Raw genomic sequence first — 20,734 nt, 5'->3', positions numbered from 1 at the left:
AGGGAAAGGAACCTGTCCCAGTCCAGGAAGTAGCTGGATATGAGTTGTAAGTACATAACGCTAGCAGAGCACTAGAATAGCACCATCATGATGAGGTGAGAGGAACACGTGGAGAAGGCTGACACCTGCCCTCCACCAATGGGATCTTCAGGATGGTGCCTATGATACAAGCATAAGATCCCACTGTGAAGAGCAAGGGCAGGACAGTGATAAGCTTGCTGCCAGCTAGGGTTGCGACAGCGTCTGGGGACGTGTTAATTTAGGCCAGCTTTAGCACTGGAGGGAAGTCACAGAAGAAATGGTCAATCTCATTAGGCCCACAGAATGGCAAGATGAATATCCAAGCCATGTTTCCCAGTGGGATGAGGATGTCACGCAGCCAGGAGATCAGTGTCAGCCATACGCATGCCCCCTTGGTCATTCTGGATGTTTATTGCAGTGGGTGGCTTATTGCAGATAGTGGTTGTAGGACATGGAAGCAAACACTTGACTGTATCCAAGAAGATGAGGAAATACATCTGTGTGGCACAGCCAGCGAAGGAGATAGATTTATCCTCTGAGAGTTGGCACTGCACAGCAATGTGCCATAGACCCTTTGGGTGAGATATTTAAAAGCACCTAAGGGTACGTCTACACTGCAATAAAAAATCTGCAGCACTGAGTCTCAATTGACTTGGGCTCATGGGGCTTGGGCTGCAGGGTTACAAGTAGCAGCATAGACGTTCCTGTATGATGTGGAGCCCAGGCTCCGAGACTCTCCCTGCTTACCAGGTTTCAGAGTCCAGGCTCCAGCCCAAGTGGGAGCATCTGCACTGCAGTTTTTTAGCCCCATGAGCCCAAGTCAGCTTTCCCAGGACAGCCATAGTCATGCGTGAGTTTTTATTGCAGTGTAGATGAAACATAAGTCATCTAGGAGCAAGCATCCCATTCATGCTCTGGTACATGTGACAATCCTGCCCTTACATTGTGAACAGCAAAGGGCTGAACTCTGTGAGCTCAAGTGGCCAGAGATGGCACTTTTGCAGCAAGATGGTCTGGATTTTTACATGTGAGTCTATGGTGCTCTCCAGCTATAGCAGTTATGACCAGGCTCTGGGCAGTCTGGCCCAGGACTTAGGTCTTGTGGTCAGGGTAGGAGAAGGGCCTAGTGGTTGGAGCAGGGGTCAGAGCCACAGTCAGAAACCAGGAGTCAGTCCTAAATTCAGAGTCAGCATCAAGAGTATAGTCAGGGATCAAGATCCAAGCCAAGGGCCAGAGCCAGATCAGAAGTCAAGCCAGGAATCAGAGCTGCAGAACACAACCAAAATCCGAAGCAGGGAACAAAAGCAGGTGCTGTTGTAGGAACAGGCCAGGTCCTGCTAGGTTACAGCTTCCTGGAATGCCTTCCATTCTTAAATAGTGCCCGTCTGGGGCTGTAAATATTTGGGTTTTGGTTGCTAAACTAGTTTAAGCAAAAAGTCGCTGTTTTCTAACCAGCTCTACCTGAGATGTTCCATATGTCCAGCTATCACAATCCCATGTGACCCAATGGGAATGGAAGTGAGGAATGGGGCAGGGGACATTTTCAGATAGACTTAAGTGAGTTAGGCCCACAACTCCCACCTAACACATAACACCAATGTAATGATATTTTCAAAGGGATCTAAAAGAATTAGGCATCTAACTCCTACTAGATTTCAGTGCACTTGGGGTTCCTAACTCATTTAAATGCATTCCAGCCTATGCTGCTGCATAATATGGTGGTCCCCAGAATATTCCTCTGATGACAAACACCCCCGATGTTTGCAAGGGAGTGAAGCTGCCACCATCATAGATATATGCATGGTGTTACCCTTCTTGGACCAAGGAATTTGGGTGGACTCCGCAGTCCAGTTCTGGCAGTCGTATGCTCTGGACCGTGACCAGGCCACTCTGAGCACCGGAAGCATGATGGAGCCAACAAGCACATATGGGGGCAGCAGGATGCAGGCCATTTTTTCACTGACCCTGTAAAAGTACCTCCTCCAGTGTTTGGGATTGCCAGGAGCCAATCATGTCAGATTCAGGGATTGTGCCATTACTCAGACTCGGTGCTCTGGGGTCACTGAGAGACTCAGTATGTCAGGGCAGTCTGGAAGGGTTACAGATAGTTAGTACAAATATATTGTGATGAGCTGGATTACAGAAATCCCCTTTGGGACTGCCACCAGGATTATCTAGCTATTTGGACTCTCTTCTCAGACTCTACGCTACCAGCACTCCCAGCTATCTTTGAGGCACCACCGACTGCCTGAGGAAACTACAATGCACTGGTAACCTTCCTGAAAACACCATCCTGGCCACCACAAATATAGAAGTGCTTTACATCAATATTCCACATGAGGATGGACTACAAACTGTCAGGAACAGTATCCCTGATGAGGCCACAGCACGCTGGTGGCTGAACTTTGTGACTTTGTCCTCACCCACAACCATTTCAGATTTGGGGACAACTTATGCCTTCAAGTCAGCAGCACTGTTATAGGTACCCACATGGCCCTACAGTATGACAACATTTTTATGACTGACTTTGAACAACGTTTCCACAGTTCTTCCTCTAGCACCCCTCCTCTACTTGCGCTACATTGATGACATCTTCATAGGTGGACCCACAGAAAGGAGGCCTTTGAAGAATTCAACCTGGATTTCAACAATTTCCACCTCACCATCAACCTCAGCCTGGACCAATCCACACAAGAGATCCACCTCCTGGACACTACAGTGCAAATAAGTGATGGTCACATAAACATTACCCTATACCAGAAACCTACTGATAGCTATACTTAACTACATGCCTCCAGCTTTCACCCAGGACACAGCACACGATCCATTGTCTACAGCCAAGCCCTAAGATACAACCGAATTTGCTGCTATCCCTCAGACAGAGACAAACACCTACAAGATCTTTATCCAGCATTCTTAAAACTACAATACTCACCTGGGGAAGTGAGGAAACAGATTGACAGAGCTAGATAGGTACCCAGAAATCACCTACTACAGGACAGGCCCAACAGGGAAAATAACAGAACACCACTGGCCATCATGTACAGCCCCCAGTTAAAACCTCTCCAGTGCATTATCAATGATCTATAACCAGGGTTGGCTCCAGTGTTTTTGCCTCCTCAAGTGGCGGAAAAACAAACAAACAAACAAAATCTGTGATTGGCGGCACTTCGGTGGCAGCTCTACCACCGCCGCTTCATTCTTCGGTGGCAATTCAGTGGCAAGTCCTTCCTTCTGAGAGGGACCGAGGGATCTGCCACCTAATTGCCACCAAAGAGCCAGACATGCCACCACTCTCCGTTGGCCGCCCTAAGCACCTGCTTGCTGCGCTGGTGCCTGAAGCAGGCCCTGTCTACAACCTAGCCTGGAAAACGATCCCTCACTCTCACAGACCTTGGGAGACAGGCCATTCTTCGCTTGCAGACAACCCCCCAACCTGAAGCAAATATTCACGAGCAACTACACACCACACTACAGAAACACCAGCCCAGGAACCAATCCCTGTAGCAAACATCATTGCCTACTCTTTCCCCTTATCTACTCTAGCATCACCATCAGAGGACCCAAACCAACATGTGTAAGGTGAGAGGTGGCACCTTGCAATGTAGAGGGGTTGCACCTCAATACATCAGGAGTGATGTGTATCTTGTTTGTACCTGTGTATAAGAATGCATCTCTGTGGTGATGTCTTTGTGCCTAGGGAGCAGTGAAGTGTCCTGCCACTGACTGAGCTATGTCCATTATCAGAGAGCACATATGTACTAGCAGAACTGTAGACATCTGATCTCGGGAGCTAGAGACTGTGTTTCGTTTGACAATAAACCTGGCCGGGTGCCTTTGTACCTTATCAGAGTCTGTGGCCATTGAGGGTTCTCTTGGGGTCTGCTGTGTTAGCTATCTGCGCAGAGCCAGGGCAGCAAACAGAGGGAACACACGCACACAGCCAACATTGGATAGAGCACAGCACCACATTGGTGGCATATGACAACACAAATAACTGTGCAGTGCAGTCAGTTATGGGATAAACGACCTCCAGGGTAAAATTCCTCCTAACCTCCAAGTATATACCAAGAGTAACTTCCAAACAAACTGAATCATTTAACCATTGAGATTGTTAACAACTATGGTATGATTCTGCACCATTCAAATCAACAGGAGTTTTCCCACTGACTTAAGTAGGAGCAGAATCAACATCTCTGTGCCAGCCCTATCTAGCTGGATGTCTGAGGCCCTCATTTTCAAAAGTGATTAGTGGTTTTCGGTGCTTTGGTTTATGGATTATTTATTTATTGTGTCCAACTTGAGACACATTGAAGGGGCTGGATGTTCAAAAAGGGTGGAGCACCCACCCTCTTCAAATTATGTCCCTTTATGGGTCATGAAAGATGAGCATTAGAACTAATTTTCTGCAAGGTCCAGTTGCAAAGTTGAGACTGAACCTGGATACACAGTGCTCTTCTCTTGTACTGATTGCTTCAGAAGCTGGTGACATAAGGCACTTCAGGAAAAGTTGGTGGACTGTCTTCCCCAAAACTTTCAGCAACTAATTAGTTCCAAGACTTCCCTAATTCACAATGTTTTGTTTGTGTAGATGGCTCAAAGGGACACAGATTGTCTCTTTGTTATTAAAACCTTTGTTTCTTGGTAATTAAAACTTCTGGGAATAAAGTTAAGGAAAGTTCATTTAGTTTGGCACTGGTTTTGAAGCTGGGAATTAACCTCTGATAACTTATTTCTGTGACAGAAAATTAGAAGCTGCTGAAATTTCTTTTCTTTTCTTTTCCAGTGTGCCAACATTGAGATGAGTGGGCTTTTAAGCCAAGATTTTCTAAAATGGCTAATAACTTTGGATACTGGAGTGCCCAACTTGAGACACCTGATTTTTAAGGGCAGACATCTTGCACTTTCTTAAAAGCAGCCTCCTTTTAAGGCATCTCAATGTGGGCTGCCAGAAATTGGGGCATCCAGAGTCTCTAGTCAGTTTGGAAAATCTTTGCCCCTAATTTTTAATTTTTGGTGACCTCCTTTCTTGTCCAGCTAAAGAAGACTATTCCGTGAATCCAACTCTCCTGTTTCATGCCCCATATGCCAAACGCCTTCCAAGACCAATTCAAAGACAGGGTTTAGCACTGACAGGAGCTGTAGAAATACAGCAAGATTCTGATAGGTCAGCAATGGATCAGATCTTCAGCTGGTGCCAGATCTTAACCTGGTGTAGATCAGTCAAGGCCCAATGATTTCCACTGAGCTCTGCTGATTAACACTAGCTGTGGATTGAATCCACTGACTTTAATGTCAAGTTACATTAGCTGACGATCTGTCCTATTTACTTCAGTGAGGGGACAACTGATTTTCACTAGCTGGGGATCAGGCCCATTGACTTTGATGGAGCTATGCCAAGTTATCCCATCTGAAGATCTGACTCATTAACCATCGATTGTGCAATATATCCAGCGCACTTTGTGTCTTTGGTGCATTATAAAATTGTGCCAAAAGCATCTGGGTAACATGTACCTATTGATTTACCTGCCTTAAGTTGGGACCTTTTACATCACTTCCTGATTTAGGAAAAGAGCAACATTTAGATGGGGCCCCAGAAATGAATACCATAACTGTGGGAAATAGCATGTATGATGGTGACTCAGCCACTACTTACCCAAATGCCCTGGAGCAGCACTAGGGTGGGGTTGTGTTTCCGGAGCAGTGTGCATGACACAGTATGTGCTTTCCCCTCACAGTCATGTGGAGCCCAGTACCCCAGCATGGTACTGGGGGGTGCCTTGTTGCAAGGAACCCTGTGGGGTTCAATAAATGATGCTCTCCCCTTACACTCAGTGCTGACCTCATTGCCCCAGCGTGGTGCTAGGAGGAATTGTGCTCCAGGGAGCAGAATGGGATGCTCTCACCACCAAAGCCAGTGCTGAGTACAATTCAGGGAAGGGCTGTGTTTTCAGAGTGTTGTTGTCCCAAAGACATTAGCCTATCTGAATTGAATTTAGATGGTGCGGGTTTATGGTTCCCTAGGTACCCGGCAGTTTGAATTTATATAACCACCTTCACTCACTGTTTGTGATATTCTGCGAATGGAGATGAACACTTTGGATGTAACAAAGGTAAGGCACTAGGAATCAAGAGGAAAATATAAATAACAGGGGCACTTTTCCCCCTGCATATGTATAAAGAATCTTGGGAGATAGAAAGATGGGAGACAAACTTGGGATGCACAGACACAGAGACAGATTTCCATGGAAGTCAGAAGCCAAGGCCTCAACCACATTACACCTGTGGCATAAGGTAAAACATTCCAAACTTTGTTTCTATGCATGAGTTTTTGAAGAGCATTGAAGAGTGAAAGGGATTGAAATGAATAATTCTATCTGTCTCTACCTCCCTCCCTCAATCCCTCTATTTATCTATCCCCATGCAGACCCATCTATGTGTGTGTGTTTCTGTCTGATTATTCATGTGTGTATAGATACTTTTGGATATCTATGTACCAATCTATCTGCCAAAACTGAGACTGCATAAAACATGTCTGACACTAATAGAAACGTATCTTGGCTTTTAGGTCTTTCTTTCATTGCGCTAAACTGGGAAGCAGTTATGTGGCCACCATAGGATCCCATGAGAGGGTGATTGCATTGATCGTTTTCTGATCCCACCCAGAGAGAACCTAGCAAAAAGTTTTACAGTGAAGATTTATGTTCAACTGAACCTTTTAAATACTAATAATTTTTTCTGCAGTTGTGGTTAATAGAATGTAAAAATTTCAATGGGAATTTAAAATTATATTTTTTTCCCAGAAAATCTATGTTTTTGAAAATGTCAAGATTTTGTCACCTTTTTAAAGTGTCATAAATTTTTATGAGCTCTGTAACTGGCCAGAAAATCCCTAGAAACAGTTATTTAGTTTATTTGTATTCTCATTATTATTTTATTTTATTGAAATCAATTTGTCAAAAACTTGACATTCGGGCTTTTTCAACTTCCTCTATTCTGCAGGCGAAAGCTGAAATAAGAACGAACAATCAGAGCAATGTGGTGATGGAGTTTGTGCTTCTGGGCTTCTCGCTGTCACAGCCCATGGAGCTCCTGGTTTTCATGCTGCTACTGACCATCTTTCCCTTGACTCTAATGGGGAACATGGCCATCATCACCGTTGTGTATGTGGATCTCCGCCTCCACACTCCCATGTACTACTTCCTCTGCAACCTCTCCCTCTTGGAGATACTCTTTGTCCTCTCCATCACTCCAAAGATGCTAGAGAACCTGCTCTCCCAGGCCAAAGCCATCTTCTTCTGGGGCTGCATCACCCAGTGTTACTTCTACTTCTTTCTGGGCACTGCGGATTTCATCCTCATCGCCATCATGGCCTTCGACCGCTATGTGGCCATCTGCCACCCGCTCCACTACCCTGTCATCATGAGTGGGCATGTTTGTGTCTTCCTGGTCATGGGTTGTTGGTTGGTTGGGTTTCTCTCCACCCTTTGCCCACTTATTTTGCTGTGCCAGCTTCCTTTCTGTGGCCCCAATGTGATAAACCATTTCTTCTGTGACTATGCCCCACTAGTGAGGCTATCCTGCGTCGACACGCACTTCCTCCTCATGATCGAGTATGTCCTTTCCTCAGTGGTTCTGCTCACATCCTTGTCTTTTACTACAGTGTCCTACCTTTACATTATTGCCACAGTCTTGCATATCCCCTCCGCCATAGGCAGGTGAAAAGCCTTTTCCACCTGCACCTCCCACATCATGGTAGCCTCTATCTACTACGGGAGTACTATCTTCATGTATGCTAGGCCCCCCATCCAGGGCCGCTCCCTGGACCACCAGAAGGTGGTGGCTGTGTTCAACGTCATAGTGAACCCTTTATTGAATCCTTTCATTTACACCTTAAGAAACGAGAAGGTCAAAGAGGCCCTCAAGGAATACTTGACTAGAAAGAGCCTTGATACAGACACTTCTTCTTCTCAACAATGAATTGCTGCTTTAATCCATTGAGTGTCATTGTTATTTGGTGGAGTGGAAGTTTAACTTTGGCTCAGGATTCCTGGGTTCTGTTCCTGGACCTGCTGTGTGACCTTAGCAGAGTCTGCTTCCCCTTCCACCCTTTTTTCATTTAGGTTGGGATTTTCCAAACATCTAAGTAATTTAAAAGCTCAAATCCCAATTCCTCAATCAATCTTTTGCTTTTGACATCCCCACTCTTAGACTATAAGCTCTCCAGGGCAAGAATTGTCTCCTGTCACCATCTGTTTATACAGTGCCTAGCATAATGGGGTCCCAATCTCTGTTTACAGGCACTCATGTAGCATAAATAAAAAGAGTTCCTGGGAATTTCAAAGGAGTCTAAGGGAGTAAGACACCCACCTTCTATTAAATTGCAATGAGATTTAATGGTCAGGGGCCATTGATTTTAATAGGAATTTAGATGTTTTTGAAAATCCCAGTGCCTAAATACCTTTGAAAATATGGCCCTTGGTGCCTAACTTCTCAATGATTTCAATTGAAGTTAGGCAAATAAACACTTTTCATAATCCACTAATGTGTCCATCTGCATGTATAGGTGCTTAAATACTATTAAAAATCTGGCCTAACTCTTTTAGGCTCCATTGCAAATCCCAAATACTCAGTGTCTCAGTATTAATAGTCAGAATGAGCTCTTCCTCATAGATTCATAGATTCTAAAAGGACCATTGTAATAATCTTCTCTGACTTCCTGTATAACACAGGTCATAGCACTTCCCCACAATAATTTCTAAACCAGATCTTTTAGAAAAATATTCAATCTTGATTAAAAATTGTCAGTGATGGAGAATCCACCACGACCTTTGGTAAATTGTTCCAGTGGTTAATTACTCTCCCAGTTAAGAATTTAAATCTTATTTCCAGTCTGAATTTATCTATCTTCAACTTCTAGCCATTTGATCATGTTAAACCTTCCTCCCGTAGATTGAAGAGCCCATTATTATATTTGTTTCCCATGTAGTTACTTATAGACTGTGATCAACTCACTCCTTAACCTTCTTTTTGTTAAACTAAATAGATTGAACTCCTTGAGTTTATCACAATAAGGCTTTTTTTCTAGTAGTTTTTAATCATTCTTGTGACTCTTCTCTGAATCCTCTCCAACTTAGCAGCATCCATCTTGAATTCTGTGCACCAGAACTGGACACAGTATTCCAACTTCAGTCGCATCAGCACCAAATACAGAGGTAAAATAGCCTCTCTTCTCCTACTCGAGATTCTCCTGTCTATGCATCCCAGGATCACATTAGCTGTTTTGGCCACAGCGTCACACTGGGAATTCATGTTCAGCTGATTATCCACCATTATCCATTATTCACGTGAGTAAGAGTATCCCGCATCTGCCTGATATGATTCTAACACCTTCCTCTGAAGCATGTGACACTGGCCACTGTCAGAGAGAGGATACTGAGCTGGATGGACCCTCGATCTAAGTCTTTGTAGCAATTCCTATGTGGGTATGAGGCTGCAGTATGCATTGAAGCAATGGCTGAATCTTTTAAAAATCACAAAAGCTCCCAAGGTTTTGGAACAAACCCCTTGAACGTCTGTGTCTTGTCGAGGGGCATCAATCATTGTGGCTTTGACATCTCTGAATTTAATTTTTTTTAACCTCTCTTTCAGCAAAATACTTTGCTATTTTGATCTTTTCATCCTGATTCAGGGCAAAACACAACAGTTGAAAGATCAGAATTTCCTGTGGGATGGAAATTCCATTCTCTGGCCAGCTCTAGTAAAGATATATTGGCCTGTACAATGCCCTATGTGAAAATGAGGATGTATTTTCAAAGGAACCTAAGGGATTTAGTTAGATAGATCCCAGAAATATTCAAAGGGAGTTGGTGGTGGATTTTCAAAGAAAGCTTAGCAGATTTTAGCCCTTGCTTTAACACATTCTGCAGCCTCATACCAATATTCAAATTATGCCCACAATTCAAAATTGCTGTTGCTAAATTGGAGAAGGTTCAGAGAAGAGCCATGAGAATGATTAAATATTAGAAAAACATGCCTTATAGCAGAGGTGGGCAAATTACGGCCCACGGCCCACATCCAGGCTGCGGGACCATCCTGCTCGGCCCTTGAGCTCCCAGCCAGGGAGGCTAGCCCTTCCTCCCGCACCCTTGCTGTTCCTCCTCCCCTGCGGCCACTCTGCCGCTCAGGCAGCATTTTGGGTGGCAGCATTGCACACTCCTGTCGAGCAGCACGGCAGCGTGTCTGGCTCTGGCTGGGTGGTGCAGCTGCCAGACATGCTGCTCTGAGTGACATGGTAAGGGGGCTGGGTCCAGGTGGTTGGATAAGTGGTGGGGATTCCAGGGGGCAGTCAGGGGACAGGGAGAAGGATGCAGTTGGATGAGATGGAGGTTCTGGTGGGTGGTCAGGGGATGGGGTTTGGGATAAGTGTGGGAGTCATGGGGGGACTATCAGGGGATGGGGGTGTTTATAGGGGTCAGAGCAGTCAAGGGACTGGAAGCAGGGGGGGTTGGATAGGGTGTGGGGTTCTGGGATGCTTAGGGGAGAGGTGTCCCAGGAGGGGGCAGTTAAGGGACAAGGAGGAGGGGGGTTGGATGGATAGGGATTTTGAGGGGGGCAGTGCAGGGTTGGGAAGTGGGAGGGGTCGCATAGGGGGCAGGCTTTTAGGGGAGGCACAGCCTTCTCTACCTGGCCCTCCATACAGTTTTGCAACCCCAATGTGGCCATTGGGCCAAAGAATTTTCCCACCCCTGCCTTTAGTGATAGACTCAAAGAGCTCTATCTATTTAACTTAAACAAGAGATACTTAAGGGGTGACTTGATCACAATCTATAAGTACCTTCATGAGAACAAATTTTTAATAACGGGTTCTTCACTGTAACAGAGAAAGGTCTTTAATGATTCAATGGCTAGAAGTTGAAGCTAGACAAATTCAGACTGAAAATAAGGCTTAAATTTTTACAGCAAAAGTAATTAACCATTAGAACTATTTACCAAGGGTCATAGTGGATTCTCCATGACAGACAATTTTTAAACCAAGACTGGGTGTTTTTCCAAAAGATCAGCTCTAGGAATTATGTTGGGGAAGTTCTATGGCCTGTGTTATACAGGAGGTCAGACTAGATGATCACAATCGTCCCTTCTTGCCTTGGAATCTGTGAAAAAGAACCCAAGACATTTTTGAAACTATGAATGAATCTCCTAAGTCACATTTTTAAAATGTTTAGACACCTTGTGCAATTTTTGAAAAGCAACTAGGTACCTAAAGCCCATTGAAATCAATAGGAGTTGGACACTTAGTTGTCTTTGAAAATCCCATTAGGACCCTATTTAGTTTTAAAAATCTAGCCCTTCACCTTAGTTTGAAAATTGTATCTGAATTCTTGAAATCATCCCTGGTGAATGATTTCAGCAGAGCTACATCAAGGATTAATTTGGACCTTTTAAACAATCCTTTATTCAAATTAAAATTAAAAGAAAAAAGTTTCAGGTGAGAGAAAGTTAAGGAAAAGTCAAATATAAAAGGCCGACAAGGATCACCAAAAGCATAATTTGTAGGAAACTTTAGTTTAGTCAATGCCCTTTAATGGTGACCTACAGCCCCTTATCCCAGCTCTGCCAATATCCCCGCATACCAACCCATAATCCACTACAGTCCCAGTTCTGGGCTTTCCCCACATGTTTGCCATTGTCCTTCAATCCCAATCCATAATAGAATTAATTACATTCGCTAATCATTTTTAATCAGTTTTTGATCCTGAAAGAGAAGACGTAGAAATGTAAAGAGAAGTTTCTGAATAAAGAAAATCCAATAGTAATAACAATAACATTTCATTTTATTCTGCTCTTTGATTATTTTTCTACATTTAGTCCTCTGAGAATCTGTCTGTGACATATTCATCTGTAGGGATTGTGGGTGTTTTTACCTGCAAGCACTGACTTCATCACACAATCTCAATATCTATTAGTTCTTGGCAATAGAAGCAGAGTTTTTGTGTAAGAAAAACACTAATGCTGAGTAGATCTCTCCCTCTGTTTCTAACCTGTCTCTATCTCTCTCTTTCCTAGCCTATCTATCTATCTATCTATTATCAGGAAACCACCAAAAATATCCAACACTACCCTGCTAATATTGCAAAGTATGTGGAGTGCTATTCTCATGTCTGTAGGAACATGGGAATTGCCAGCCTGGAAGAGGCCATAGTTCCACATAGCCGAGTTTCCTGTCTCTAGCAGTGGACAGCATCAGCTGCTTAAGAAGAAAGTGCAAGAAACCCAGAACTTGGAGTTATGGACTAACCTTCCATAGTGTATGTATCTCCGTTACTTCCTTCAGGTAGGGGTTATTTCATACCCTGATGATAGACAGATAGATAGATAGATAGATAGATAGATAGATAGATAGATAGATAGATAGATAGATAGATAGATAGATAGAAAGTGATCATGGTGTAATGAGCATCCCTTTACCAGCTCTCTCCCCTCCAAACTCTCCATTTCTTCTTGGTCTTAAGGATTCCTGTCTTGTGTTCTGTTGCCACAGCCCTTTGGTGACAGACCACACTGGCACAAGACATCTGTGTCCATGCCTTTGACTGACACCTGGAGAGGGGGTTGAATGTGCAGAAACTCCCTACACTTCAGCACCTCTTCTAGGAGTTTGATGATTTCTCATCTCATTGGTGCTGCCTGCATGACTATACCTGTGTAATAGTCACTTTCTTAAAAGTGAATCTTGGACAACTGTTAAAAACAATACCTTCTCTGATTAGGTCCTGTCCATCCTAACAATCTCCCATTGTTTCAGGTCAGCTTCCGAGTGTTCTAGTTCATTCATTCTGATATCAAGGTGAGTCTACATCAACATTTCCACAAAGGGATGTTATCTGGAGGAAATGCAGCAGTCTTGGCTCTCTAGACATTATGGTAACTGAATTCTGATTTGCATGTTCACACTTCTTTGGTTTACGTTTTAAGATTATGCCTTCAGTCTAACTTGATGCAGTTTAAGCAGTAGCCTTCCAGATAGATGTCGTATTTCCCCCTAAGCATAACTGCCTCTTTCTCATCCTCTCGCTTTTATCTACAGTTGACAGGCTTCATTCATTTCCTTTCTTTGTAGTACTCTGAAACATGTGGATGGCAGACTGACTAGTTAAAATATTAGCCTACTTAATTTTTGACAGTACTGAATTTGAATTCATTTTCTTCCCAGCCTCGTTGAAACAGCAGATCTGACATGCTGATTGGCTACCACAGCACCAAAGTCAATGAGTTCATCCTATTGGCTTTTTCTGTGATCTGGGAGCTGGAGATCATCTTCTTCATTGTGCTGCTGTAGATTACTAAATCTACATAGTGATAGTCACTGGGAATGTGATCTTCATCACACACACCTGGCCTGACCACCGCCTCCATAGTCCCATGTACTGTTTCCTCTCCAACCTCTCCTTCCTTGACATTATGGTTGCAACATCCATTGCCCCAAAGATGATGAGGGACTTCCTTTCACAGCAAAAGACCATCTCAGTCTCTGGCTGCATTGCCCAGTGCTACTTCTACTTCTTTTTCATCTCCACTGAATTTATCCTCTTGGCCGTCATGTCAGTGGACTGCTACATGGCCATGTGCACCCCACTGCACTACTCCACTATCACGAGTCCACGGATGTCTGTTCAGCTGGTGGTGGTGTCTTGGGTTGGAGGCTTCTTTTCTGTCCTCTCCCCCATTATCATCATCTCCCAACTGCCCTTCTTTGGCCCTCACATCACTGATCACTTCTTTTGTGACACTGAACCATTGATCAAGCTCTCCTGTGCCGACACCAGCCTGCTAGAGTTTATAGAGTTTTCCCTTTCCTCCATGGTACTGCTAAGCTTGCTGATGCTCACTGTGGTGTCTTACTTATACATCATTGCCACTATCCTCAGCATCCCCTCCACCACAGGTTGGAAAAAGACCTCCACCTCTACCTCCCATATCACAGTGACCTCCGTCTTCTACGGCAGTGCCATCTTCATGTATGTGGTGCCCAACAAAGGGTTCTCCTTCGGCCTCAAGAAGATGGTGACTCTACAGACTGCCATTGTCACCCACTTGTTGAACCCTTTCATCTACACCCTGAGGAACCAGATGGTCAAGGAGGTGCCAAGGGACACTGTGTCCTATTTTCTGAGTGGTGAGAAGAGCTTCAGGATGAATGGTAATTAGAATTGTGGCAGGACATTTGTGGGAGCTGGGAGAACACTACAGAGTTAACCCTCACTCATAGCACTAATCATAGCCAGTCTCCAACATAGTGTGAGGAAACTCGGGATTAATTGTGAATATAATTTCAGGCATAAAATTTATGGAAGTTCAGGCTAGACTAAGGAACTGACTCTAACTCTAAAACCAAATTCTAACACATAACTCTAAATCTTACCCTAACCCTTAATTTTTCTTTAATACCTTATCAGTAACCCTTATCTTGACCCCTACTCTTTACCTTTACCTTACTCTTAACTCTAACCTTAACTGCTCATTTTAACCCTAACCCCAATCCTTTATCCTAATTAATAATCCTTATCTTGATAACTCCCCCTTAAATTTTACCCCAACTTAACCTTTTCACCCTAACTCTTAACTCCTAACTCTAACTCTAATCTCAACCCTATATTCTCATCTAAATCCTACCCCATCCCAAATGTTTAAATCAAACTATAACCTTAACACTAAGTCTGATATTAACCATAACCCTCACTCTAACTGTGACCCTAAACCCATTTCTTGAATAGCATGAAGAATCTCAGGTTGAATTGTAAATATTGTTTCAGACACAGCATTCACTGGACTCTGGCCAAGATTATGGAATTAACCGGTCCTTTAAATCTAACTCTAACCCTTAGTGCTAGCCCTAACTCTGATTCTAATATTAATCAATAACCCATGTGAAGTCAACTGGCAACAGTGAAGAAAATAGCACTTTGTCTCCCTCTTGCCAGCAGATAAGGAAGAGAAAGAGAATACTGTCAAACACTTTGTGGCAAAAGAGACTTGTCATTTTCTCCATTTAACTTTCTTTCTTTCTTTCTTTCTTTCTTTCTTTCTTTCTTTCTTTCTTTCTTTCTTTCTTTCTTTCTTTTTCTTGACTCACTGCATTTCTCAATGTGTATTAATTACAAGCATAGGGCCAGGTCTCAAACTAGTGTAAATTGACCTCACTCCATTAATTTAATGGCACTCCAGCGAATTATACCTGTTAAGAATCTGGCCTCTATGCTGATTTTATATTAAGAAAAAGCACAACATGATATATAAAACATATGTTATTGCAGAACTATATTAACAGGTCAGTATCACACCAGATGTTAGCCTATTTCACCCTTACTATTAACTGTAGTTTTCCTAATGAAAACTTGCAGTGTTCACATTTCTGTAAATGATTCTGATGAAACCACAAATACTTTGTGATGACTGGAACAGATCAGGAGGGCAGTCTCTCAGCTCCTGTACATTGGAGCAGCTCTGTTGACGTCACTGGTGGTCTGCCAATGTATCCCAACTGGCCTCACATTTCCAATTACTTAGTACTGCACATTATGCTACCAACACAATATCCATTTCTTTGTGATTGCTGGAAGGTTTTTTTCATCTCTCAGTTATAGCACAGATATGTTTGAATGGGGGAAAATGTATTTGATATTGTAATAATAATACTTAGGAGCAATACTGGTTCTATATGAGCATATAAACACTTCCATCAACCTAGATCGAGGTTCCCTTGATCTAGACACTTTACAAACACATAGTGAGAGATACTTCCTGCCCTATAGAACTTAAATTTAAGTAAGCAAGAGACACACCTTTGGGGAAAAGGGAGTATAATCTTTTCTATATTGCAAATGTGCTGCTAAAACTCAGTGAGATTAAAGCTGGAAGTTTCAGAGGGACTTCAGTGCCCAAATCCTATTGAAAATCAATGGGATTTTGGCACAGAATATATCCTATGTAACCATACCCAACAGAGACATAATAGCTGCTTGGAAGTTGGGATACACTTGGAAGGTGGTAAGGTGATAGGGAATAGCCAGCATGGATTTGTAAAGAACAAATCATGTCAAACTAATCTGATAGCGTTCTTTGATAGGATAACGAGCCTTGTGGATAAGGGAGAAGCGGTGGATGTGATATACCTAGACTTTAGTAAGGCATTTGATACAGTTTCACATGATATTCTTATAGATAAGCTAGGAAAGTACAATTTAGATGGGGCTACTATAAGGTGGGTGCATAACTGGCTGGATAACCGTACTCAGAGAGTAGTTGTTAATGGCTCCCAATCCTGCTGGAAAGGTATAACAAGTGGGGTTCCGCAGGGGTCTGTTTTGGGACCGGTTCTGTTCAATATCTTCATCAACGATTTAGATGTTGGCATAGAAAGTACGCTTATTAAGTTTGCGGACGATACCAAACTGGGAGGGATTGCAACTGCTCTGGAGGACAGGGTCAAAATTCAAAATGATCTGGACAAATTGGAGAAATGGTCTGAGGTAAACAGGATTAAGTTCAATAAAGATAAATGCAAAGTGCTCCACTTAGGAAGGAACAATCAGTTTCACACATACAGAATGGGAAGAGACTGTCTAGGAAGGAGTATGGCAGAAAGAGAACTAGGGGTCATAGTGGACCACAAGCTTAATATGAGTCAACAGTGTGATACTGTTGCAAAAAAAGCAAACATGATTCTGGGATGCATTAACAGGTGTATTGTAAACAAGGCACGAGAAGTCATTCTTCCTCTCTACTCTGCACTGGTTAGGCCTCAACTGGAGTATTGTGTCCAGTTCTGGGCACCGCATTTCAAGAAAGATGTGGAGAAATTGGAGAAGGTCCAGAGAAGAGCAACAAGAATGATTAAAGGTCTTGAGAACGTGACCTATTTTCTAAGTTGTGGAAAATTATGGGGGGTGTTAGTCAATTATTTAATGCCAGTAGACAATGAGATTCAAGATGCTGAAACTTTATAAACCATTAATAAAAATTGTCAACATCATATGTCAAAATATAGACAGTGAATAGCCTTAAATCAACAAATCATACTGGTTTCTACTACTCATTTGCTAGTCCATTTGTAACAGCCCTAATTCAAAAGTCTAAATTACTGGATTTTAACTCTAAAAAGTTCTCAAGCGGCATTTTTCTCATTTTTTTTCTGTAAATTTTGATTATCAGCGATCAGCCCATTACTTCTTTCCCATATTTTTTTTTTGGGGGGGTGGTGACAAACATATCTTTTTTGTTTTTCATTTTTGTTGAATTTTTTTAGTTGAAGTTTTGAGGCAGGAGGGTCAAAAATGAAGAAAAAATGTTTGGGATTTTTTAGTTTTCAACAAAAATGTAGATTTCCTCTTTAACTTCCCTTTTGTCAAAAAGTCATTTTCCATAGAAAAAGAAAGAGCTTTCCAAAACACATACACATACATACACACACACACACACCATTTTCAGCCAGTTCTAGTTCTCTTCTGATGGCCACATCTTGTTCCCTATATGAAATGACTGGGCGAGATTTCAGCTTCATTCCCAGCAGAACAGATGCCCACACCACACAAACCGGCACTTAGTGACCCTGTTTGGCAGCCTCAGTAAAGGCAATGAGAATGCACTGGTCCAAGAAGACTGAGTCCCCATCACCCACTGGAAGGGCTTGAGAGGCGGTTGAGCTGGTGCTTTTCAGCAGTAGCTTAAAATATACATTATAAATAAATCCACAGTAGCAGAGGAAATGTGGTTTATGTGAATAATTCTCCGCTCACAACTATCTTCTGTTAAGACCTAACAGATAATCTCTTCAGGCTAATTAAAACGCAGTTTTGAAGGGGATGCATGCCTTGAATGAAGAATGGGGAGATCCAGGGTATAAACAGCAAATAAGTAAATACAATCACTTCTCCTTTGTCCCCTACTAGAACATGGTTTGCTGTGTTCCAACCAGTTCTATCTTCTCTGTTTCCAACCTCCATGGAGCTGTAACTCACCACAAACTCTGAGGCTGATGTGAAATTGAGAGTGACCCAGTAAAATTGAACGGCCTTTTGGAAGCAGCCGTGAAATTTCCTACATGGGAAGTGTGGCAGGATGGATCACAGAAACCCCCTTATGAACTGCCAAGTGCTCTGCCAAGACTACTTACTTGACAGGGGAGAGACCATGATCATGAAGATGATTTTCCCAGGGTGAGGCTCCTCCATTGCATTGTGGATGTGCTGACCCCTGCAATTTCCCCCAATGCGGGAAACTTGACTGCATTACTTGTGGTAGTGGGGGACTGTGTTTGTGCTCTCCCTTGGAGATTTTTTTTTGTTGGTATTTTTTAAAGGGAGGAGGGATAGCTCAGTGGTTTGAGCATTAGCCTGCTAAATCCAGGGTTGTGAGTTCAATCCTTGAGGGAACCATTTAGGGATCTGGGTCAAAAATCTCTCTAGGGATTGGTCCTGCTTTGAGCAGGGGGTTGAACAAGATGACTTCCTGAGGTCCCTTCCAACCCTGATATTCTATGATGTCTGCCTCTGCCAGCCTGGGACTCCAGCACCCTGTCTTGCTGAGACACCTGTCTGCTCCAACACAGACCCTAGGCCTGATCCAAGTGCCCCAAACCTGCAGACTTAACTGAAAACAGCTTACAGAAGTGTACTTGTCTTTAACACTCAGATGCCCAAACTCCCAATGGGGTCTAAACCCAAATAAATCCATTTTACCATATATAAAACTTATACAGGGTAAACTTATAAATTGTTCACCCTCTATAACAGTGATAGAGAGAGATGCACAGATGTTTGCCCCCATCCCCCAGGTATTAATACATACTCTGGGTTAATTAACAAGTAAAAAGTGATTTTATTAAATACAGAAGGTGGGATTTAAGTGGTTTCAAGTAGTAACAGACAGAACAAAGTGAATTACCAAGTGAAATAAAATAAACCACGCAAATCTGTGCCTAATATTACTGAATACCATTGAGTACAGATAAAATCTCACCAGTTCCAGTAAGCTTCCTTTTAGAGACTACTCTTCTTCTAGTGCAGGTCCAGCAATCACTCACACCCCCTTGTAGTTATTGTCTTTTGTTCCAGTTTCTTTCAGGTTATCTTTAGGAGTGGAGAGGCTCTCTCTTTAGCCAGCTGAAGACAAAATGGAGGGGTGTCCCATGGGCTTAAATAGATTTTCTTGTGGGTGGAGACCCCCTCCTCTCTCCTATGCAAAGTCCAGCTCCAAGATGGAGTTCTGGAGTCACCTGGGCAAGTCACATGTCCATGCATGACTCACAGTTTCTTACCAGGTAGCAGCCATGGGTCACATGCTACCTTGAACGTTCTCAAGTAGACTTCTTATGTGGATTAGAGCATTCCAAGATTCATTGGCCTTTACATGTTTTTTTTTTATTAGGTACTTAATTTCAACATCCCTTTCTCCAGGAACTGACCAAATGCTCTACTAAGGTTACTTAGAAATCAAGCCAATATACAGCCAATATTCATAACTTTGAATACAAAAATGATACATGCATGCAAATAGGATTAATACATTCAGTGGATTATAACCTTTACAGTTATATGTTACATGGCACATATAGCATAAAACACATTCTAGTTATGTTATATATATATATATTTCTATAAAGTCTTATGGGAGTTACCATCACAGGAAGATTCAGAGAGAGGCCGGATTGAGCCCTAGGGATCAACCTGCGAGCTATTTCTCTGTCTTTCCATATTCACTCTGTCTTTCCATATTCACTTGTTGTTTATTTCTTATAATTAGGGGCAGGAACCATCTTTTTGTTCTGTGTTTGTACAGCACCTAGCACTGTGGGGTCCTAGTCTGTGTCTGGAGCATTTAGGTACTACCACAGTATAAATAATAAACAAATAAAATTAGTATCTACCATCCTCTGGAGTAGCGCTAACTGGAAAATGGGCAAACAATTGAATGAACAATTTTGAAATTTAAAATTTATTTCAATTGCTCACTATTTGAAACAGAAAAAAACCATTTTTTCAAAAATGTTCATCACTTCTGTTTTGAAAAAATTCAAAATTTCACATATTTTGAATTTGTGTCTTTTCTGTCCATTCCCTTTCTTTTCCCTTTTTCCACAGAGTGCACTAAAATGAATAATGTCCAGGGTCATGGGTTTGTTTATTTTTATTTTGTTTTAACTTTCCTCTCCCTCTGAAACATTTCAGAACTTCTCCAACTTTGGAAAAGCAAGTGAGTGTCAGAGTTACAAGTTTTGATTTTTCTATTTACTGCTCTGCACCTTTTCTAACGTCGAGGAAGTGTTCTAAATGTATAGAATGGAAAAAGAGAAGTGAAAAGTAAAAGAAATAAGTGACGAACAACCTCCTCCCCAACCTAGACATGATTCATTCATGGAGGAAAAGGCAAAAATAATTAAAAATCACAAATTTTAAAATTGAAAAAAAGTCAGTTTTCAACAACCAAAATAAAAATTTAAACTAAAATTTAAACTAAAAACTCAATAGAAATTTTAAATTTATTTGATTCTGAAAATTCCAGGCTATTTTTTTTAATTTATCCAAAGAATCCAATCAGCTCTATTCCTAATTTTTTGATCTTCTTTTAAATTCCCATTTGTTTTCAGGCATTGCTATTCCTGTCCCAATGCTCACTGTGTTCCCTCAATATTCCACTTACCTCACTGGGGACTCCA

General features: G+C 42.3%; 1 protein-coding gene, 1 non-coding gene and 1 pseudogene across 2 annotated transcripts; all 3 read left to right on the top strand.

The window, feature by feature from the left end:
- Nucleotides 1–6,789: 6,789 nt before the first annotated feature.
- On the top strand, nucleotides 6,790–8,001 carry LOC115644022 (annotated as a pseudogene).
- Nucleotides 8,002–13,443: 5,442 nt separating this feature from the next.
- Nucleotides 13,444–14,229, top strand: LOC115644021 (olfactory receptor 6M1-like). The gene has a single exon (XM_030548100.1). It carries the CDS (start codon nucleotides 13,444–13,446, stop codon nucleotides 14,227–14,229), a length of 786 nt encoding a protein of 261 aa, XP_030403960.1.
- A 3,956-nt stretch (nucleotides 14,230–18,185) lies between these two features.
- LOC115644025 lies at nucleotides 18,186–18,349 on the top strand. The gene has a single exon (XR_003998421.1). It is a non-coding gene; the product is annotated as a U1 spliceosomal RNA (small nuclear RNA).
- The last annotated feature ends 2,385 nt before the right edge of the window (nucleotides 18,350–20,734 follow it).

The sequence above is a fragment of the Gopherus evgoodei genome, unplaced genomic scaffold (genome assembly GCF_007399415.2).
Source record: "Gopherus evgoodei ecotype Sinaloan lineage unplaced genomic scaffold, rGopEvg1_v1.p scaffold_83_arrow_ctg1, whole genome shotgun sequence".
In the NCBI taxonomy this organism is placed as follows: domain Eukaryota; kingdom Metazoa; phylum Chordata; order Testudines; family Testudinidae; genus Gopherus; species Gopherus evgoodei.
The sequence above is the reverse complement of the archived record's forward strand: the minus strand, read 5'-3'. Positions and strand labels throughout refer to the sequence as shown.